At 47.8% G+C, this 21,770-nt stretch overlaps 11 protein-coding genes across 11 annotated transcripts; 8 read left to right on the forward strand and 3 right to left on the reverse strand.

Annotated features, from left to right (window-relative positions):
* Window positions 1–34: 34 nt before the first annotated feature.
* On the forward strand, window positions 35–1,180 carry FTJAE_12697 (uncharacterized protein; the record flags this gene model as incomplete). Its single annotated transcript, XM_037345769.1, has 1 exon — window positions 35–1,180. The coding sequence occupies one exon, from the start codon at window positions 35–37 to the stop codon at window positions 1,178–1,180; it is 1,146 nt and encodes a 381-aa protein (XP_037200248.1).
* Window positions 1,181–1,261: 81 nt separating this feature from the next.
* On the reverse strand, window positions 1,262–2,978 carry FTJAE_12698 (uncharacterized protein; the record flags this gene model as incomplete). Its single annotated transcript, XM_037345770.1, has 3 exons — window positions 1,262–1,973; window positions 2,019–2,698; window positions 2,736–2,978. 3 exons carry the CDS (start codon window positions 2,976–2,978, stop codon window positions 1,262–1,264), a joined length of 1,635 nt encoding a protein of 544 aa, XP_037200249.1.
* A 124-nt stretch (window positions 2,979–3,102) lies between these two features.
* FTJAE_12699 (sterigmatocystin biosynthesis monooxygenase stcW) lies at window positions 3,103–4,058 on the forward strand (the record flags this gene model as incomplete). The annotated part of the gene is made up of 4 exons (XM_037345771.1): window positions 3,103–3,173; window positions 3,223–3,550; window positions 3,725–3,918; window positions 4,001–4,058. The coding sequence occupies 4 exons, from the start codon at window positions 3,103–3,105 to the stop codon at window positions 4,056–4,058; spliced, it is 651 nt and encodes a 216-aa protein (XP_037200250.1).
* A 744-nt stretch (window positions 4,059–4,802) lies between these two features.
* FTJAE_12700 (dehydrogenase) lies at window positions 4,803–5,724 on the forward strand (the record flags this gene model as incomplete). Its single annotated transcript, XM_037345774.1, has 4 exons — window positions 4,803–4,842; window positions 4,897–5,121; window positions 5,174–5,247; window positions 5,347–5,724. 4 exons carry the CDS (start codon window positions 4,803–4,805, stop codon window positions 5,722–5,724), a joined length of 717 nt encoding a protein of 238 aa, XP_037200251.1.
* Window positions 5,725–6,171: 447 nt separating this feature from the next.
* Window positions 6,172–11,694, forward strand: FTJAE_12701 (WD domain protein; the record flags this gene model as incomplete). Its single annotated transcript, XM_037345775.1, has 10 exons — window positions 6,172–6,279; window positions 6,341–6,636; window positions 6,699–6,951; window positions 7,006–7,133; window positions 7,184–7,508; window positions 7,553–8,755; window positions 8,804–9,178; window positions 9,236–9,359; window positions 9,519–10,309; window positions 10,558–11,694. 10 exons carry the CDS (start codon window positions 6,172–6,174, stop codon window positions 11,692–11,694), a joined length of 4,740 nt encoding a protein of 1,579 aa, XP_037200252.1.
* Window positions 11,695–11,900: 206 nt separating this feature from the next.
* On the reverse strand, window positions 11,901–12,824 carry FTJAE_12702 (2-hydroxymuconic semialdehyde hydrolase; the record flags this gene model as incomplete). Its single annotated transcript, XM_037345776.1, has 1 exon — window positions 11,901–12,824. One exon carries the CDS (start codon window positions 12,822–12,824, stop codon window positions 11,901–11,903), a length of 924 nt encoding a protein of 307 aa, XP_037200253.1.
* Window positions 12,825–13,625: 801 nt separating this feature from the next.
* On the forward strand, window positions 13,626–14,597 carry FTJAE_12703 (uncharacterized protein; the record flags this gene model as incomplete). The annotated part of the gene is made up of 1 exon (XM_037345777.1): window positions 13,626–14,597. One exon carries the CDS (start codon window positions 13,626–13,628, stop codon window positions 14,595–14,597), a length of 972 nt encoding a protein of 323 aa, XP_037200254.1.
* Window positions 14,598–15,347: 750 nt separating this feature from the next.
* FTJAE_12704 (uncharacterized protein) lies at window positions 15,348–16,944 on the forward strand (the record flags this gene model as incomplete). Its single annotated transcript, XM_037345778.1, has 2 exons — window positions 15,348–15,463; window positions 15,513–16,944. The coding sequence occupies 2 exons, from the start codon at window positions 15,348–15,350 to the stop codon at window positions 16,942–16,944; spliced, it is 1,548 nt and encodes a 515-aa protein (XP_037200255.1).
* Window positions 16,945–16,984: 40 nt separating this feature from the next.
* FTJAE_12705 (uncharacterized protein) lies at window positions 16,985–18,332 on the reverse strand (the record flags this gene model as incomplete). Its single annotated transcript, XM_037345779.1, has 2 exons — window positions 16,985–17,770; window positions 17,817–18,332. The coding sequence occupies 2 exons, from the start codon at window positions 18,330–18,332 to the stop codon at window positions 16,985–16,987; spliced, it is 1,302 nt and encodes a 433-aa protein (XP_037200256.1).
* A 766-nt stretch (window positions 18,333–19,098) lies between these two features.
* FTJAE_12706 (uncharacterized protein) lies at window positions 19,099–20,035 on the forward strand (the record flags this gene model as incomplete). The annotated part of the gene is made up of 4 exons (XM_037345780.1): window positions 19,099–19,240; window positions 19,300–19,438; window positions 19,484–19,727; window positions 19,781–20,035. 4 exons carry the CDS (start codon window positions 19,099–19,101, stop codon window positions 20,033–20,035), a joined length of 780 nt encoding a protein of 259 aa, XP_037200257.1.
* A 1,074-nt stretch (window positions 20,036–21,109) lies between these two features.
* FTJAE_12707 (uncharacterized protein) lies at window positions 21,110–21,541 on the forward strand (the record flags this gene model as incomplete). The annotated part of the gene is made up of 1 exon (XM_037345781.1): window positions 21,110–21,541. The coding sequence occupies one exon, from the start codon at window positions 21,110–21,112 to the stop codon at window positions 21,539–21,541; it is 432 nt and encodes a 143-aa protein (XP_037200258.1).
* Window positions 21,542–21,770: the final 229 nt, after the last annotated feature.

Consider the following 21,770-nt stretch of genomic DNA (forward strand, 5'->3'; position numbering starts at 1 on the left):
AAAAAAAAAAAAAAAGCATACCCCACCTAGCATCATGGCGCCCAGCAACCAATTCGAGAAGCTTTCGCCAGAGCTCATAACCATGATTCTCACTGCTTTTGAGTCCGCTGTGGATTTACAATCCGTAATTCAAGCACATCCCTACATTTTATCCGTCTTCCTTCAGAACCAACAGCGTATCCTCCTACCCTTCCGACAAGCTCTTAATAATCTTCTCCCAGGACAGAACCTTACACAAGCAGCCTTGGTGTGTCGCATACGACATATGGAGGGTCGATTCCAGTGTCAGGACCGGGCCGAAGTTGAGCAGGTGATTAAGCCAGTCTTGACATCATCACCGAGACCACTTTCAGTATCGAAGCTAAGTCTAGGAGCCCTATCGGAACTATATGGAGTCCTTCGGGAAGCAGATGATTTCGCCGTCTCCTACTCGAAAAAGGCTTGGAAGATGACACAAAAAATAGTAGTCAGAGACCCTGAGGAAGAGGAACTTCCGGAAGAGGAAGTTCCAAGTCTTCCGATGAGACTTCCATTGTCGGAGGCAGAAAGCCAAGAGATACAAAAGGCGTATCTGCTATTCGACACATACCGATACAGTCTCTTTTTCAGTACCAACTTGGTGCAAGATTATGGCTATGAGGATAGTGTACACTCATTCCATATCCCCTGGAAGTTCATCTATAACGAGAAGCTTCTATGCGTCAGGGCATTTCAAGCAGTCTTTGTCTTCTTATTTAAAGAATACGAGGAAATCTTGAATCAGATCCACTACCGAAATACTGGTCCACCCTCTCTCCCCAGGTTCGCTAACAACGATGACTGGCAGATACCGCCATTCATAGATTCACCCCAACGTGATCGCCTCCAATTTATAGCATATATTTGCTCACAAGGGTACCGCCAGCTACATAGTTTTCGAGAGCGGAGTAGCATTTCACAAGATGAGCACATGCTGTCTTTGTACTGGAAATACCAGGCGCTAAAGAAAGACCGCAGAAGTTGTCCGATGGTGGTGGGTGCTGATCTGGAGTATTCACTCAAAACAATTTGTTGTGATACTGGCCGAGGGCATGAGTTTTGGACAAGCGGAGCATATATGTGGGATATGGAGAGGTTGGAGCAGATTGGAGGAGAGCTGATCTGGATTGCGAATGATCTTAGAGGGGACTTTGATGATTAAGCCCTTGCGTCTCTCGCTCATGCAATCTAGTTGCCGGATACACATAGAGTATTTCACTGCTCTCATTGGTGTATACAAAAGTTACTCTCCCTCCCTGAAAGTAAGACCTATTAGTAAATATCCCTCCCTCGAAAAGACTGGATTTTTCATATCGAAAGTTCCGCCACCAGGAAAGATAGACCGCCCCTGCTGATTCAACACCTCCTCCAAATTACTTGCCATGCTCCCTATCAAATGCCCATAATTCTCAATGTGGCCTTCAACCCTCTCTTTGAGAGGCGACTTCTTCCGGCGTTCCGCCCCCTCTTGAACCCATTGCTTCCACTGCTCAGCTTCCTCCCCGGTGCCATAAGACTTGGCAATGTCTTTAATAATGTTGACGTCGACAACTGGCTTCTTCGACTCGACGCGGACTAGGAACCTCGTATCTGTCTCAATTGCTCTTAGCTCGATGGTGGCGTTCCATTGAATCTTGCATGCGAATTGAAGATCTGACGATCCAACTTGGGTCTTGACTGTACGTTGGGTATTGGTTCTGAGCTCCGTTGTTATGTTGATCTTAATAGTGCCAACTTGCTGCTCGACAGCACAAGAGAGTTCAGCCTTGTTGTGCCTATAATGTTCCATCTCAACTAATGAAGACCTCCCATCGCCCCATTTCGCAACGTTTTCGTCCACTCCATGGTATGCCAGTTGAACTACAGTACCTCTGTTCATGTTCATGTTGGCATCACGCGGCCTCTTCAAAATCCACTCCTGGTCACCTTTGGATTGGAACTCGGGGATGTGGTCCCTGAACTGGGTGATACTATTTCCAATGTGATTGACCATTTTCTACGGACCATCGATAGCCGGCGGGAGCTTTTCAGCTAGGTATTGGTCTAGGAAGATTCCTCGCGACATTGCCAAGGTACCGCCGATCCCGTTGTAGAACCAATCGCCTGACCACTGAAGGTCCTGGTTGGGCATCTTTCGGAACTGCATCATTTCAGTGAATAGAAAGGCATTATGGTCGCTTCTTTCACTTCCGGTCTGAACCTCTTTCCCATCAGGTCGATAATTAATAGTCTGCAACCGGACTGAGGTTGGAGGGAAACTGGGGAATTTCGCGGACCCCTCCTTGAGTCGTTGTTCTGCTGTCTTTCCATCTGGCGGTGCGTCTATCTTGACAGTGTAGCCAAGAATGTTGTGGTCAGGTTCCTTGAGAAGAACTGATTCCAAATGTGTACCCAGAAACATGCGTATTTGCGCCCGGCACGTAACCTTTTGAGATTCTGGCACACCTGAGATATTGCAGTGATCCCAAGCAAGGTTGAGAATTTCAGGCGTTCCAAAGTCGTTCAATAACTGATTGACACTGTAAGATCTCGGAAGCTCAATCGCGCTCCTGATCTTATCTGGAACGGTAGCCATTCTCTTGAAGGAAAAGTCCACAAAGAACGCCAAGGACCAGCCAGACACATCAACTTTGACACGTGTTGGCAGGTCAACTGGTAGAGGGGAGCCATCTTCAACATACTGTGGCGTATTGCTAGGCTGCTCGAACCAGTAATACGTCCCGCTTTGGAAATTGAGGTTGGTCGGCGTTCTCCTTGTCGATCAAGTGCACCGAAGGAGAGGACAAGTTTCCTCTGGGTCCATATGTTGGGAACATGGCTTTCAACTCCTGGAGCCTTTCGTTGCGCATGAAATGAAGCTCCAAGGCCTCATTGATGTTGCCCTGAGATAGAGCAATGACCTGGTCATAGCCTTGGAGCTGTAGCCCAAGGCGGGAAGGAGATTGCAGCGTGCTGGACATGATGGATATCGGAAATGGAACAGGAAAAGATGTTACCGGTGATGGGAAAGGCAATAGGTGTAGAGTTGAATGCACTGTCCGTCTGATTCTTATCAAGATTTATCCAGAGTTTGGTATCGCTGAGATGACATCCAAACTGAGAGCTGGCGGAAAGGAAGAGTTGCTCCAGGCTCTGCTCCCAGATTTTGCTGTTGGGTTAGTTCAAATTTGCTAGTCGCTATACATGACTGACGATACATTCCAGGTGCCGACGCACGACACCAGGCAACGGCTATCTCGAGGCTCTATGCCACCCGAAATGCGAAGTCATCTGGGGAAAGGTCAATGCTTTCACTGCCGACGGACTCACCACTTCAGATGGCACCGTCACCAGTAGAGTCGACGCAATCATATGCGCCACCGGTTTCGATCTATCCTGTGCTCCGCGATTTCCAATTATTGGACGGAATGGTGTCAATTTGCGAGAAGAATGGTTGAAGAATCCTCATGCCTACCTTTCCGTTACAGCAACAGACATGCCTAATTATTTCACCATGATGGGCCCAAATTCTCCGCTTGGTCATGGCAGCATTGTAACTGCCATCGAGATAGTAACTAAATATATTTGCGACCTCATTCATAAGCTCCAGACGCAGAACTAAAGTTATGTCGTCCCTAAGCCACATATCGCCTGCGTCTACTAATAACACGCTCTCGCCTGGCTACGCCGAATGGCCTGGGCAATCCATTGTGCCAGCACGTATAAGAATGGAACTGTGGACGGCGACCTAAATAGTCTGCACCCTGGAAGCCGGCTTCATTACTTTGAGCTACTGTCTACACCTCGATATGAAGACTTTGAGTGGCAGAGCTTATGCGAATCTGAAGATATGAACTTCGCCTGGCTAGCCACTGGATTCACGGCGGCTGAGAGAAGCGCCGATGAGAATACCGATTTGACGTGAGTGAAACCTCAGCCTAGCCGTTCTCTTTCTTTTGCCGTCCAAGTTGAGTCTACTAATGTAAATCCTTGGCTCATATAGTTGGTACCTGGATTTTGATGCGCAGGCTCAGCAGATCAAGCAAACTAGCACAGATTGATGACAGCAACATGGTCGCGAGGAAGGGTAGAAACGATAGCAAAGTAAATAGACTCTATCTTTAAGATTATCTTTGATATCGGTGCTCAAAGTTACACAGTCGCAATTAACATGTATTGGAAAAGTCAAATCTCTAGCATATCTCACGCTGAGGTCACTCTATGTGATTTTAACTTGTTTTGCCAAGGTATCAGCCATTCATAATGGTCTCTTTATGATTCAGCCTAGATAATAAAACAACAATGTTTCAGGTAATTTCCTTTGACTGGGCTGAGAGATACCAGACTGAATGCAAGATCATAAGGCGGCTTCTTTCTTAGTCAAGCTTAACCCTTGCACTGTTGCTGTGCTATTTGATATCACGTTCTGAGTGCATTCCGAGCTGCGACATATAGAAACCTGTGCTTATTATGAGCCCGGATACATACTGTCAATGGGTGTTGGGATTTTATGGAAAAGGTGCTTTCCGAGCCGCGGATTTCGCTCCGTGGAGGTTTCACAGCGTGGCAATCGCGGATTGTACCTCCCGACAGACCCCGCCAACTCGTTCTCGGCTCAATGATTAAGAATCGTGCTTCCGGCCGCCGGCTTCGCGACTATCGGAATACGGCCACGGCTTGTCACGGCATGGAAGAATGCACGGAATCTCGGAAACCTAAAGCTGATAGGTTATGGATATAACTCTGGTATGACAGGCCCTAGATGTCAGATTCGGGCAGCAAACAAAAGGCTACAGTACGCAAAAATGAATATCTTGAATGGAAACGCGCTTGTTACTGGAGCCGGTAAGAACCCTGAGAGAGATCCACGGACGGAGGAACTTACATGCACCAATTCAGGTTCAGGAATCGGTCGACAGTTGTCACTTGCGTACGTGCGAGCGGGAGTCAAAGGCATCACTTTGGCAGATGTCAACAAAGATGGGGTTCTCGAGACGGCGAAATTGATCCAGGCTGAATTTCCGGACGTAAAGGTTTTGCCTCTCGTTGTGGACGTGACGAACGAGACGTCGGTCAACGACATGGTTGACCAAGCAGTCAAGACCTTTGGGACTCTTGATTATGGTGAGATTTCCCAAGTATTTATCACCATCTAAGTTATTTAACACTATTACAGCTGCGAATGCTGCGGGAGTCGTCGTCAAGTCTCGCGAAAAGTCAGCCTATGTTCCGACCAGCGAATTCGACCGTGTTATGAATATCAACACCAGAGGGGTGGCACTTTGCATGCAGGCTGAAGCGCGCGCCATGCTGAGCCAGCCGCGCAAGTTGACAAGCGCATACTGACAGGACAAGCGCAGGGCCCAGATCGGTAGCATCATCAACTTTGCTAGCGTCTGCGGTTTCCAGGCAATGCTTAACGTTATGCCGTATGTAGCCTCCAAGCACGCTGTCTTGGGTATGACTAGGAGTGCGGCTCTGGAGCATGGGCCGGAGGGGCTACGCGTCAACGCTGTCTGCCCCGGCATTGCCGATACGCCGTTTATTGCAGACCTCAAGACGCTGAAAGGCGGCAACGAGCAGGATCCTGTCTTTGCGAATCCCCTCGGGAGACTTTGCTACCCTGACGAAATTGCCGATGCTGTTGTCTTCCTTAGCAGCACCATGTCTAGCTATGTAAACGGTATTGCATTAGTCTCAGATGGAGGCAAGTCTGTGCAGTATTAGTGTAGTACTATAAGGTTTATCATCAATCAATTGAGGGCAACACATCTATACTTTAAAGTCATTATCTCTATTGCACCCAGCCAGTGATAAGGATAGAAACGGAGGGTCTTGTGAACTGTTTAGCAGCTAACAGCCTAATGTGGTATGATCAGCTGCCACAATGCAGCCAAGCGGGCCGGAGTCGCCGCTGCAACCACTTATAGGTCTGTTTTCAAGCACTGAATATCAGACTGTTGTGAAGGCTGCACTGCCCCGGTTGTCTTGCTTTAGTCGGGCAGCCATGCATATGCACTTTCTCTGGTCAGTCGAGCCCCAAATGTCAATGTGCAACTGCCTTTCTACTCAACCCCGCTTCGCCATCTTGTTCATACTTCCAACATTACAATCTACGTAGTTAGCTGGCCGTCGCTAGCGCTCTATTATCTCGACCACTAGTGAAATATCGCAATGACACCACTAGGAACTACCCAGAGGGAGCAAAGCCCAGGTGCTGGCTTGGGATTCAGCCGATTGAAAAAGAAGATCAAAAAACAGTTCAAACGAACACTGCCCAAGGTATATCATCCAAAGAGAAAGGCTGACATCCGAGATTCTAATCACTAACCAATTTCTCTAGCCTGTCTCTAGTCCAGGCAATAGAACCGCTCGCGCTCGAACCTTGTCTAACCTTGCTACTTACGATACACTACCACGCCGCCCAAAGATTGACGAGAACGCAAGACAGGATCCGCGCCCAATCTCTCCCGCTGATCCACCTCTATCTAAACGCAACGATGTTACGAGCCGTCCTGTCAACAAGTCTCTCTGGACTCAGGCCTACATTGAGGCTAAGGAAGACCCAGAGTTTTTGAAACTACTCGCGTCTTATAGGAGTTATTTAGCTGAGCGTTATGGTTTATTGAGAAATGGCACGTAAGCCCATATTATTGTCAGGCTATGGGCTTAGCTGATATCTTATCACCAGAGTCTGCCAGCCTTCTGGACTCTCTTGTGAATCCTCCGAGCCAGCAAGAAGACTCCCCGATCCAGAAGATTGCGCGAACAGCCTTGGATGATCTAGAATCAGCTCGTCTTGCCTTTCGCATCGGAGATCGAGATATTGTTGTCCGAGAACAAGTCAAAAAGACCTTGGACTTCTTGACAAGCTTCAAGAGCGTCATCGGGGCCGCAGCCGCAGCCGAGCCAGCGGCGTCACTTGCATGGACTGGAGTGATGGCCGTGCTCCCAGTAAATTTCACCTCAAAAACTGAATGGAATGTGACTGACCTGTACCTTGAACAGTTTTTGGACAATATTGTCAAACAGGATGAAAGCGCTGCTGATGGCTTTGAACGAATCTCATTCATTATGGTTCGATACGCACTCCTGGAGAAGGATCTCTTGAGCGAGAAGTTTAAAACATCCGTGCCGTAAGTGGTACTGTCTAATATTCTTCGTTAGCAAGCTAATATGTTAATAGAGTGTCTGTCGAGTATTCCCGGGTCCTCGAAATCATCAAAGAAAGGGTTGTCGAGGTCTATGTTATTGCCTACGAATATCATATCCGCATCGTTCTTCAATATGCGCACAGAAAGCCTCGCAGGATGCTAGGAGACATGTTTACCCTTAACAACTGGAAAAAGATGATCAATGACATTAAAGAAAAGAATCTTGAAATCGATCAAGCAGTCAGTAATGCTTCAAGCAGTTCACTGAGGAATGAGTTCAAACTTGTTGACCGCTCTATCAACGACGCGATGTCCAAAGTAGTAGATCTACAAAACAGAATGTCAGCCCAGATGAATGTAGGTTGCTTCTAATCGTACCCTCAATAACTACTGAAAGCAAGAAGATCAGAATTCTGGACCAAATTCCATACGTCGAGAACGCGGTTTTCAACTCTAGTGTTATAGACAAGCAAGGACAGTGTCTCCCCGGGACGCAACGCAACGCTCTCAACACTATTCAGGCATGGGCAGAGAACCATGCTGGAGAACCCATATTCTGGCTTGCTGGTATGGCCGGAACTGGGAAATCGACCATTGCGGCTACAGTTGCCAACTGCCTACATGATAGGATAAGATTCTTCGACCGTAAGCCGGGACTTGACGACCGCACGTTTCTTGGAGCTACCTTCTTCCTCAGTCATGAAGATCCTGAGCGTAATACTGTTAAGCATGTGTTTCCCACCATTGCAAAGACGTTGGCGGTGTCATTCCCAGATATTGGAGAGCATATCAGCCAGAGTATCTTTCGTGATTCAATGGTCGGTCATAAGAAGCTTCTTGAGCAGATGCGATGCCTTATTTCTGAACCATTCGACCAAGTCAGCAAGACTCTTGCGGTAGCGGTGCGCCTAATCATCATCATCGACTCACTAGATGAGCGCGAAGACAGCTCAGAAGCTGAGGAGCTGCTCGGACTTCTAACGAGCCTTGGAAGGTTTCATCCAATGGATGTGAGGGTTTTGGTTGTCAGTCGACCCGAGAAGCACATCTCGCAGATCTTAGATGATCCACGCTTAAGAGTAAAGAAACTTACGTTGGAGAAGATTCCGCTTCTGATGAACGATGAAGATCCTGATGACATCACCTTGTTCATGGGATCCAAACTCAAAGATATCACGAGACGGCGTAAGCTCTCACAGGGTTGGTGTACGGATGATCATCTCACTCAACTTCTCGAGAAGGCCGACGGTCTTTTCATCTACGCCGCTACAACATGCAGATTTCTCGATATGACGGATAATGACAGCATACAAGGTCAGCGACTGCTGAAACTGATTGAGGGCAAAACTGATCGTGGCACACCGGAAGCACGCCTTGACGAGATATACCGCAAAGTGCTCACCTTTCCCACAAGAAACCTTCTCCAGGACGAGAAGGACACTATTTTCACAAGCTATCGACGCATCCTTGGAATCATCGCGCTCGCTTTTGAACCACCGTCGGTAGCCACCATCGGAAGGTTGATGAAGAAAGCGGCAGGTGATCGCAAAACATTGCTGGACTTTGGCTCAATACTTGAGGTTCCTCCAGATGATACATCACCCGTGAGCTTTTTCCACATGTCCTTTCGTGATTTACTTCTCAATAAGTAGAGATCTGGAAGCGAGTTCTCCATCGATGTCGCGGAAATTCATGAGTATCTCATGCAAAACTGCATGTCTATTCTTGACGACGGTCTTCACCAAGACATGTGCAACCTGCGCCATCCAGGTGTCTTTGCCTCGGATATCCCAAAAGCTCGAGTTGGTGAGTACATACCGCAGCACATCAAATATGCATGTCTCTTTTGGTCAGGACATCTGTCAAAGCTTTGTACTTTGAAGAACGTTTTGACCTATCTAGATGATAGTGGTGAAGTTTACAAATTCCTTTCTACGAAGCTCCTATTCTGGCTCGAAGTCTTGAGCCTACTGGAAGACTACCATCGATCAGTCACAATCATAAAACAACTTCAGTCATTGGTTACTGTAAGGGAACCAGTCCCGGCCGTTCGAATACAGATAATGCTGACATCTCCACGCTAGCCTGAAGGGTCACCCAAACTATCTATGTTTCTTCAGGACGCCTATCGTTTCATTCTCGCCAACAATGAAACTATCAGCAAAACCCCTCTTCAGATATGCTCCTTAGCACTTATTTTCAGCCCTAGTAAGAATATTGTGCGTGTTACATTCTGTAACCTTATTCCACGATGGATTACACGGTATCCAGACTTGAGAGATGAGTGAAGATCCGAGCTCATGACATTCGATGGAAGATCTTGGAACTTCGATATATCTAGGGATGGCAAGATCCTTGTTTCCGCAGACTTTGAAGGAGCAATAAGAGCTTTCGATACGACTACTGGATTCGAGATGGCAGCGTTTCAGCATTCGTCCGACGCTGAAATGGTCGCCATATGCCGAGATAATATAACCATCGTATCTCTTCTTGAAGATAAGACAATTTTAATTTGGTCTCTCGCGAACGAAGGTGAAGTAATATCAACTGACAATGGCAAGCGGATTGTATCCATCGTTGCCTCACCTTGTGATGATATTTTGGCAACCAGAACGAAAGACTTTGGTATACAGTTGTGGGATTTAAAGACCTACTATCTCCTCGAAGATATAGTTTTCGATTATGGAGACGACCTCTATGATCAAACGCTTGCCTTCTCACCTTGTGGGCAACTGATACTCGCAACTTGTGGAGACGCAACTGTTAGAGCAATCTTCTTGTGGAATCTGAAAGCTCAGATACGAAGAAAGGTTAAAAAATATGAACGGAGGGTACAAGCGATTGCGATATCACCTGATGGTGAAAAGATTGCTACGGCTGAGAGTGGTGGAAGTCTCAAAGTGTGGAACAAAGCTACTGAAGTCACGCTAAGCCAAGCTGAGTACGAAGAAGGCGTGTGTTCGATTGACTGGGATCCAAAGAAGCCCTGGATACTCGCTGTTGGAGTCTGGGGGACTTGCATCTACCTGTGCAACATAGCCAGTTCTTCGGCTCAGACAATCCAGAGAATTGATAAGGGTAGTATAAGAGCAGAACGAACGACTGGCCTAGCTTTCGTCGGAGGTTCCTCAACATTTGCATCACTAGAGGACTATTATGTACGGCTATGGAGTATAGAGGCAACAACACAAGTGATTCCGACAGGGAAAATGACAGTATCTATTGATTTCGTGGACGAAACTACAAACACGGTACTCATAGTCTCGGACAAGTCATCTGAAATCTTGAATCTTGAAGCAGGAACCCGACGAATTTGTCAATCCAATATAAGAAAAGCTGCATGTTCCCCTACTGGAGACCTTCTGGCTTTCTGTTCAAGCGATGGTATAATCGAATTCTGGGACAGGACGCACACAAAGTTGACCAAATCTTTTCCAAACGACTATCAGGAAGATTCCCCTGTGCAATTCACGGACATATTCTTTCCCCAGGGTCACAGATATTCTTTCCCCAGGGTCACACCGTCGTAGTACTCATGTCTCAGCAAAGTCTCGCCATTCTAGAATATCATACGCTTGAAACTCGCATTCACATTGATCTGGACCGGGACTGGGAAGCATGGTATGGGCTGATTTCCGCGAGTCAATCAATCGGCGTTGTTACGGAAGCTGATGGCGAATGGTCTTCACAAATTTGGCTCTTTCGACTAGACACGGGCGAAGTGGTGCCTGGTTTCCCACATTCGATGATCGTTGATCATACAAAACGCCATTCGATCGAGAATGCTGTTACCACATCTCCAGACGGACAGCTCATGATATACGAAAACACAGATAAGAATGGTATTTCTCATTTCGTGGCTGTTTGGGTAGAGGCAGGCCACAAAACATCAATCTTGTCAGTCGGCGAGGAAAAGCCATTTATATCGCCTGTATTTTCACCAGCCACCGAATACGTGAGTGTCGCCACCATGTCGGGGACCATCTTCATATGGGAGACAAAGACTATGACTATGGTGAAGCGACTACTCACGGGGCCATTTCCAATAATGGGATTTCATTATTGTACCAGGAATAGGGTAACAGTTCAAAGTCGGGATATTAACGTGCTCGAGACTCAGTTATGGGACGTTGAAAGCGGAGAAATGTTGGAAAGGTTCATAGTCGACTGGGATGCTTTCGGGATTTATTGGAAGGCCAAAGAGGACCGACATCACCTGAGTGTAAAACGCGGCTGGCATCCCTTGCCGTCATACGATAAATCCGCCGTGTGCAGCACCCTGGCTAAGAGACAACCTTGTGATCTTGATGCTGAAGCTGGTTGGATATGGCAAGGCAATAACAAGATTCTCCGGTTACCCCAAGAGTTTTCTTCAGTCGACCGGAAAGCATGGGGCCAATCTTTCACTTCTTCTACAGATGTCACCTTTCCAGTGAAAGCGGTCCGTGAAGACGCTATCGTCCTTGGACTACAGTCTGGCCAGGTGGCAAGCTTCGGATTTGATAGTTCTAAGATGCACTTCGACAAAGAACAGAATATATGAAGCAGAGCTGCTCGATAGATAGCCCCAATCATGATACTTGACTTGACTCCCAGAAATGAAACCCCCAGTTCATAAGAAGTCCTTCGGTTTAAAAGCGCATAGAATAACATTCGCGTTCCCCTCGACATGGAGTGACAAACAAAGGCTTCCTCCACTATTGGACAAGACATGCACTAAGTATAGTTGGACGATTTAACATGACTCGGCTATTCCAGCCTGTGCACCGCCCCAGCCGAGAACGGAGCAGACGGAAGATCGCCATCTAAAAAGCTTCCGACCAGTCCTGCATAGTACTCTGCATACTGGAACAGGTGTCCATGGCCACTACCCGGAAGCATGACAAAGTTGGCTCTCGAGAGTTGTCTCGCAAGAACGAAAGAATTCTGCGTCGGGACTATAAGATCGTTGTCGCCACAAGTAACAAGCGCGTCCTTCTGGATAGTTTGTAAAAGAGCATATGGAAGTGGGTCTGCATCCCAGGTAAGGTACGCCTGAGTTAGATTGAGAAGAGGCGTTCCTGTGGTGAATAGCGCGATTTCGGGTTCGCCATTCTTGCCAGCGACACCAGCCCGTGACGATGTACTCCTGTTGAGCCACGCAGCGCCTTCGTCTCCTGTAGTGGGAGGAAAGAAAGCGCCGATGGTGGCTGGGCCAGGAGTCGGGCTGAAGACAATAGACTGGATCTCATTCATGGGGCGCACCAAGCCAGGTCCAAGACTGGGACCCGTGCCAGCGAGGATCAAATTGCGAACGATATCAGGCGAATCAAGCACCAATTGTTGCGCGATATACCCTCCCATCGAGAAGCCCAAGACATCAACCTCCTTGACACTAAGCTTCAAGAGTAGAACGTTGAGAAACGCCAGGAGATTGGTTGCAAAGCCCTTGATGCTTGTCGCGACGGGACCTTTGCTATGACCGAGTCCAGCATAGTCATAGGTGATAAGCTGTCGACCTGATGCGGTGAGGTTGTTGATCAACTCAGGATCCCAAGTATCGATGGTGGATCGGACATGATTGAGCATGAGAAGTGGAGGCTGAGAACTGTTTGACTTGCCCATGAGACGATAGGCGAAGTCGATCCCATCAGCAGTAAGGAACAAAGTCTTGGCAGTTTCTTGGGTCGACATTTTATAAAGGTTTTGTCTTGTTGACAGCGGCGATGCAAGGACCTAATACCACTATTATGGAGGGAGCTCTGGGTCTTTAAATAGGCTCATTGTTTTGTCGCTGCTGTCGTAGGTCGAGTCCTTACTAAGTAATACTTCGTTTTCCACTTACATATACATCCATGCATATTAGCCCCGTCAGCTCGCGGTGAGACGAGTAAGAGGCCGCGTTGCTGATATGCCGCACTATGTGCGGGATTCTCACTAAGCATATCAGTAATCAGACCGATGTCCGGTATACTTATTCAATCGGCATATGGACTTTTTATCTAATGCCCCGAAATCTGTAGTTTTACGTCTTAGATTTCCCTTATTTTCTTCAACAGGGAATGCAACCAATGCGATTGACAGGCTGACGATTCATACAAGCTTTTGGTGACTAGGCAAGGGCCAACCCTTGATTGGCTGTCCAGGAGCAAAGTGCTGTCAAGAAACCTTATGCTTTGGCAGTGAAACCTAGATTGCCATGGAAAGCTACTTCGCCTTCGATGAAAACCTTCTCACGATAGAGACACTTTCCAGGGTTGAGAATATACTCCAGGCAGCCAACACAAGCAATTCGGATATAGCAAAAGATAGAATTCCCCCCCACAAGCTTTCAAAATAGTAAACCTTATGCAAGTTTAAACTTTAACACTCCGGTATAAAAACCCCAGGCCTCCACCGTCAGTCACGCTACAATTCCCATTCCCAAACCTCGTCATACCTCAACTAGCATCATGGCGACCCGGCAACCTTTTCGATCAACTCCCAGCAGAACTGATGATTATAATCCTCGCTTCCATTGACTCTCCTGAGGATGTCCAGTCCCTAATCCGCGCCGATCCCTACGCTTTATGCGTTTTCCTTGAACATAAGCAGCCTATCCTCCAGTCCCTTCGACGGGATTTCTACCAACAGTCTTGCAGTCAGAGCCTTACACAGGCGCTCATGATATATCGCTTACGGAGATACGAGTACGACCCGCATTGCCAGGCGAGACCTCAAGCTATTCAGTTTATGAAACCGCTCTTTACATCGCTACCAGAACGATGTACAGGAAAGCGGTTAAATCTAGGAGCCCTCAGTAAGCTATCTCGGCTGACTCGCGAATCACAGAAGTTCGAGGAACATTACCGCACGAGGGCAAGGGAAATGCACCCTGGAAGTTCTCCCAGCGGCCGCAAGCATTTGCGCATGCTGAGCTTAGACAGTGGCCTCTTGCACGGGGCATATCTACTCTTCGAAGCATACCGACACACCCTCTGGTTCAGCACCAACTTGCTCCAAGATTATGGTTCTAGCGACAGTAGATCCGACTTCAACATTCCCTGGAACTTCATCTATCGGGATAAGCTTCTTTGCGTCAGGACATTTCAGACATTCTTTGTATTCGTATTTCGAGAATACGAGAATCTCTTGAGTCAGGTCCATAGCCGCGCCTGCGGCTCACACTATCTCTACCGGTTCGATTCAGACTGGTGCATCCAGCGACGGGAATTCTTGCACAGGGGCCCACGAGACCGACTCCAATTCGCAGCTTATCTTTCCTCGCTGGGCTGTCTCTGGCTACTGAACATCCAAAACATGGATGATGTTGCACAAGAAGAATACGTCACGGGTTTATATATGCGATATCTCGACTTTAAAGCAGACCGCCAGAATTGCCCAATGGTGGTGGGTGCTGATCTTGAACGCTCGCTCAGGACACTTTGCTACAGGGAATGGCGAGGAAGATTAAGAGCTCTTTACTAGACGGTTGACGTGCTCATGGGAGCTCAGTATAGACCTTGTATACATTTACATTTTGCTTAGTTCTGCTTTCTTGATGCCAACTCTGCTTTGTTGTACTGGTGGCTTTTCAGTAATTGTATGTCAATTCTGGATAACTTGCGCAATTATCTGTGTCATGGAGAAGTTTTCGCAACTTGGAAGAGACTTGATATGGCTTCCAACTTATCTCAGAGAGAGCGTTTGACAACATCTGTCAAAGTGGACCAACTGGCACGGGTGTTGCTATGTAGTTGCCAGTTTGTAAAGTATTTTTTCCAGAAGCCAGGTTTTTTTAATAGGCATTGCAGTCGTTTGTCCCTTACTGGTGACTGTATGAAAGACAGTGGTGCCCGCTCGGCTATCCATATTAATTACAATCTCCTTCAGGAATAACATCGGTTGGTTTGAATTCTGGTCTCACTTATGGCTGTTTGCGTCTCCGTCTTCATTTGAATTACCTGCTATCCACTCGATCAAATCTGGCAGTCTCCGAGAGTCGTTGGTTGACCCGTGAGAACAGACGGGTCTTTCAGTTGTAGCGGGTCCTTCTGTAGGCAGCATCGGGCCATTCCCACCAAATACCCAATCAGCGTTACCATAGGAGAGGGTCTAATCTCGGTATTCAGATATCCTCAGCTTCTCTGTTGGCTCTATCTTTCTGTTAATATGACATGCTCTGCCGTTTGTCTGCTGCCAAACTTAAACTTCACCCACCTCTGTTTCACGATCACAATGTCTTCTCAATTGCGACAGAATGAGAGCATTTTGCTCACCTTGCCTGCTAAAATTCTCGCCGAGATCATTCAAGAACTACGGTTTATCAGTGTTCCTTTTAGCACTGAGTACCCGTATGTAGAGTACATGTTTATTCAGTTCTCTACTAACTTTGTTATCCAGAAACATCAAGGTCGAGAAAGAGACTCATGATAACCTCAAGTCTCTGAGACTGGCGCACAGAACATTCGCAGATTCCGTCGACTTGAATAGCATTCTCTTCAGTAACATCTGTCTCGAGCCCACTCGTGCTGGTCTCACCAGTCTCCAGCGCGGTGACTTCTCGCGCGTCGCCCAGCATGTCCATTCTATCACGTTCACAACACCACCGAGCTGGGCCCTTCCTTACAAGGCGTATGAAAAGATCCTTCGCAGTTCGCAGGAATCGTCCGTGCTCTTTTGGCCGGAAGGGCTGAAGTCTGCGTATGATGCATACATGAACGACGCTCGAGATACGCAGGCACTACTTGAGGATCCAGAGAGTGAGCTTAAGAAAGCTTGGACAGAGATTCTAAAGACTTTAGGAGACCGTCTTAAGAAGTTGAAGCTTCTAAGCTATGATTGTGAAAAGATCCGCCAGGTCAAGTATCTTGACACGCTCGACGAGGAGTACATCGGTATGCCGTGGCAGCTTCCTCGACATGACCATCAAGAAGACAGATTTGCCCATTTTGAGCTCCGCGATGAGAACTCCGAACCTACTATCGAGTATCATTGTAAGCACGCTACAGCCGTCGCAGGTGATAAACTTATCGCCATGGTCTTCACATGCCTGGCAGCGTCGGGCGTTGCTATCCCAAATCTCAACATCCAGGTGTCCATGACTGGTGATCTCGAGTGCAAAGACATCCCCGGATGGGAAGACCTTAACTTCAGCAAGCTCAAAGTACTCCACATTTCTCCTGAGATCCCCTCTGGTGAGAACGGTCTCGTTGAGCGACACCTTTGGGCTATGTCCAACTCGCATGCTGAGAGGATGAAGATCAAGGCCGGCGACTTTTGTCACGATCTGCTGGACAAGTGTCATTCTAGTATACAGCACTTCGCTTATGGTATTGATCATGTCGGGAAAGGTGTTCTCTGCTGGCCAATTCGAAAGCCCAGCCATGAGTTCCCGGAGCTTACACATCTGACGCAAAAGGGAAACCATTTTCCCCAGGCGCTTGCACACTGGCTTCTCCACCTGAAGAGTCTGCAGCATCTCGAGGTATCTGGTAAGGTCTGCCGAGGACCAGCCGACTTCGACTGGCGCTTTGTCTTTAGTGCGATACGCGAACACCCCAATGTATCAGGCGACACTCCCAAGGGCCTTAGGGTTGATCTTGATGAACTCCACATGGAGGGTGACGTTTCTTACAGCGGGGTCATCTGTAAGGACGCTGGCATTGCTACAAAGAGACATGAGCGTGATATGAGTCTTGAACACCGGGAAGATCTGAATTATGGTATGGAAGCTCACTTTTACGGAGAGATGCCTCTTGGAGAAAACAAGGCTCTGTTGTACAGTATGGGTCAATGGGAACCGGAGGATGAGGAGGATGACAGTGATTCTTGAGAGAGCGATATGCGAGGACTATGTCTAATTACATCGTTAGTTAAACACAAGCCGCTAATTCCGCTCCGTTGCCCTGAACGCGCCCAATTGCCTCGTCGATCCACGCAGTCTCTCGAGAAAAGTCCCGTGCCGATCTTGATAGGCAAGCTTTGACTACCAACAATGGTGATAGAATGACTCCAGCGCCCATGCGACGAAATTCCTCTCGGAAGAAATACTCCACTGACTGGCAGATGTAGCGTGCTGATGTCTCTGGCCATAACACAAAGTCTGATATCTCGATTTTATGATATATGTGGGCAAGAGACACGCGATCAATATCCTTAGCTGACAGACCTTCATCTTCAAATCTTGCGCCGTTCTTCATCTCGCTGGATATCAACCTGGTGTAGAGGGAGCAGGTACTGGCATGTATTAAGATCTGCACCGTCCAGTAAAGTATCATTGTCTCCGCTACATGGTACGATGGGAACTGAAATGACACTGGGTAAAGTCTTCCCAGCTCTTCACTGTCTGTTGAGCTACTGGCTATTGACAACTCTGGCCAGTAAACCGTCGGGTACGTGTCTTGGTATGACTCAAACCATTCTGTGAGTTCTTCATCCAGATCTAGCAGCGCAGACAACGCTTTTAGGCCGGCAGTTAGGGAAGATTGAGAGGGCTGTGAAACTATAACCGCTCTCGCTCTGGATAGAGGTTCCGGAACCTGAAGGAAGATATCGAGAAGTAGGTCGTACATAGTCTTCGACTTCGACATCCATGGCCCTTTCATCCATGCTGACTTGGCTAATTGGCTCCCGGAGTTCTGGCTCAGAGCTTGGAATGCCTACTTGAAGTCAATATTTGTACGACCGTGACATGAGCTGACTTACAGTATGCATTCTCAGCACTTGGAACACATCATGCGCCAGGCCGCCGATGTGCTGCTCGGGCCCACGAAGCTGCAAGAGTGCCATGGCTCCCTGATAGTGTCGCATGTATGCACTGACAGTTTTCCCTGGACATTCTGAGAACTCGAACATGCCTAGTAAGACACAAGCTGCCATAGTCTGATCATCCAGTCTCGATTTTGGATCGTCGATGGCTCTTTGTAGCTCGTATAACCCTCTGGTGTAGAGCTTTAGGCCTTGACCTCTTCCGTGACCCAGCTCGCCATCTTGCTCTAAGACTGCGGTACTTAGTGCTAAGATGGCGTATTCCGTGGCTGGAGTCAGTGACGCTATGTCGGGTAGGCGTAGGAGCCATCTGCGATGATCGTTCAGATGACCTGAGGTGAGAATACACGATGGGAGTTGACGGTCGATGAAGTTTGCCAAGAACTGATCTCTCGTAGTGTTACGTGCCGATATCGCTTGCGGCAATGATACTATCGCAATCTGTCGACTCATGTGTTTTTGTTGTTTGCGTCGCGACAGAGATGAAGGTGCAGCTAACGTGGCTGCTTGCCCACCACTAGATTGCGAGTAGTTTGATGATACGAAGACTTGTGTTCTCTGATAGCCTGCGCAGGAACGGCCGGACTTGAGACAGTTACTGCAACTTGGCCTCTCAGCGCCACACTATGAGAAGATTATCCAGTCAGCTCCAGGTCTGTCAATCGGAGGGCGCATGATATATGTAGATCTCATGGATGGTGGGTCGACTTACCCTGATCCTCCTCTGTCTGCACGTATGACATGCTTTAGAGCGCCCTGCCACTCCTACCATCCTGGCCAGTTTCTTCGCAGCTGAAATCAGTAGGAAACCCCTGGAATTGTGACCTTGCCGAGATTATCAAGATGTGCGTCGTCTGAGTTCAATCGCCCTGGAATGATTGTCGTGATGGAGTCCTCAATAGTGGATCAAGCTAGAAGCTAAAGCCCAGCCAATGGCGATGTGTGAAGAGTGATGTTCACGCCAAGGCTAAGCCATCTTCGGGATCATTGCGCGAGAAATGGGTCCCACGATGCGGCTGAGTTTCGTCGAGATGCCGATTCCCGGCAGTGATAGCGCTATCACTTTTTGAGTATCATGCCGCGAGTCTTGATGACTATGCGAAAATGCCATACGACTCAGAGCCCGTGCGAAAATGACTATAAAGGTAGAGTATTCATCCCGTATGATGAGCTGATATTTCTTGTAACATTTCAACTTGATTTCACCATATCTTCCATCATGATCAATCCACATACTTCTGTTGGCATCGCCCAAGTCGTGTTCTACGCACTTGTCTTGCCCATCGCGGTATTCGTTCTTATCCGGAACTGGAAGCATGGACTTCGTCTCGCCTCTTATCCTCTTGTCACGTTCTCTTTGGGTAAGTCACTAGGCCTTCCTGTCTAAAGTAAAGACTCTGCTGACAATTGGTCGTTTTAGCTCGTCTTGCCGGCGGTATCTTGACCATCCTTCGTCAATCCGAGCCAACTAGTATCGGACTTATCATCGCAACTACAGTGCTACTCAATGTTGGCCTCATTCCGCTGATGATCTCCATGGTTGGGTTCATCCGATTGATGTGAGCAAACATTCCTTCTTAACGAGGTATATACTAATTCTGCAGCATGAAATCGAGTCTTGATGAGAATAAGCGCGCTTTCTTCCTAATCAAGATCATTCGCATTGCATTCATCGCTGCCATTGTTCTTCTCTGTGTGGCCGGAGCTTTCAGTGGAACCAATATACACCTCTCAAGACACCTGACACAAGCTGGCTATGTCACTCTTGCTGCTGTCATTGGTTTGATGACAGTCGAGTTACTTCACCTCTACACACAAAAGCATCGGATCGCTCCCGAGAAACACATAGTACGCGCACCTATTCCGCAATACCTATAGACAAGTATACTGACAGGAGGTAGTTTATACGACTTACTTTAGCAAGTATTCCGACTCTTGTCCTCCGAACAGTCTATGGTCTCCTTTGTGCTTTCACCATTGACAATGTCACTACCATCTGGAACTCACTGGTGGGATCTGCTGTAGCGTTTGCTTTGATGTGTTTGCTTGCGGAGTACATCACTCTTCTGATCTTTCTTTATCTTGGGATTCGCCATTGGCGAGATGTGTGCGCTGAGACCGTGGGAAGTGTGGAGATGGAGTCTTTGCGCAAGTAAAAAGAGGATGACAAAAGAATACGAACGATGAGCTACAGTTCAGACCTTTAGAAAGCTGGAATTTAATGTAATTGTAATTCGTTTTTAGGTATAAGTGGTCCAAGCCTTACTCCAAAATCATACGATTGCGAAAATAATACAGGGCACTAAGATTTAATCCAATATCTGACGCGGACACCCACGGGGGCCTGTGGCGTATAAGCCAGAAGCATTGACAACAAAGCTGATTGGGTGTATAATGCATAAGCCAAATAGGTTCCGTAATATATCGCCGTGGGAGCCTCCGTGGAAAAACGAGACGGCGAGCGAAATTAGACGAGTTCAGGGCTAGCACTGGTCACGCCATGTGTATCTTTCGTAGGGCCGATGGCTTTATCCAACTTCCTTTCCACTCTTCCCCAATGGGCACTCAGTTCACAAATGGCTCGGAATAATTTCACCATACTGCACCACTAGAGACTCCCCCGGTACTAACCCACCGGCCACCGGCGTTACTTTCATCGTAGTCAAGGTTTGCAACGCTGGATGTGGCCTCCGTTGTCCATTCTGTTCCATCGGCAGTAGTGTGAGAGAAGGCACATTTCATTGCGTAAGCCAATTCGAAGCAGTGGCTTGAACATGAATTTTGGGGCTGCAGCCTCCAAGTCATCACTACCGGTCAAGCTCGGCCTCCTCGCAAAGAAGGTTCATCGCTGGAGCAGCATGTGGCCCCTTGGTTTTCGGCCTGATAACAAGTAGTAACCCTTTTGGTAATGATTCAAGACTTCGCACCAGGAAATTGAGTTTTGCTTTGGTTACAGCCCCAGAGTGTGAATTGAGGGGATGTAGCAGGCTTAAGCATATAAACCCCCGGTCCTCCCCTCAATTCTTTACCAACATTCTCATCCCCGGCTGTCGACATCGCTGATATCTCGTTGATTTCATTTCTCTATTCATGTACACACAAAACACGTGTAGCATTGGTACAACACTTTTAGTTCTGGAACAATGTATGCAAGAAAATACCACCGTGGCCCCATACCTGAGCCTCTTTACTACCGAACACCAAGTCTACCAACTCCACAAAAGCTCAACATGTTTGACCGCATCAGGGGCGCGATAATCTGTCTCACGAGCTCCGATGACACGGAGATACGAAACAAGCTGGACGAAGTCACTTTCCGGCGAGCAGGAAAGGTCGAGAGGCGAGAGATTCTCGACGCAATGGGAGCAAGACGTCGGGAACGTCTGCACGAACGTATTCGGGAATATGACAACAATGAGAAGTACCTCAGAGAACAGCACCGGAAGCAGAAGGAAGAACGAAAAAAGGCTGCTAAGGCCCAAGCTGCTCAAAAGAAGAATTCTTCTGAGTCTTTCCCGTATGGGCCGTTTAAAATGGTGCCCGCGGGTCGGCGTCGTCTCGTCGGCGGGCAAGCAAGCATCGAACCCGGGAATGAAATCATGACTCAGAGGGAGAAGGACGCATTGGTTCTGACTTTGAGACCCTTATTCGAAGGTTCATGAGGAGAAGGGGGGGTTTGGACAAACTGGTGGCTTGAATACGAGACTGAACCTTGAAGGTTTCGAGTTGTCATTCATATAGCGGCATTCGGCCTCTCTGAAATGAAGCTTTATGTGATAGGGCCGTGGCGTTGAGTTAGGCTTTCGGCGTCCGGCTCTATAGGATTCGCAAAAGTAACGTGGCCGATTTCAACACAATAATACTTCACGCCCATTCTCTTGTATTCCTACC

The sequence above is a fragment of the Fusarium tjaetaba genome (assembly GCF_013396195.1).
Source record: "Fusarium tjaetaba strain NRRL 66243 chromosome Unknown NRRL66243_c0000355, whole genome shotgun sequence".
Taxonomy (NCBI): domain Eukaryota; kingdom Fungi; phylum Ascomycota; class Sordariomycetes; order Hypocreales; family Nectriaceae; genus Fusarium; species Fusarium tjaetaba.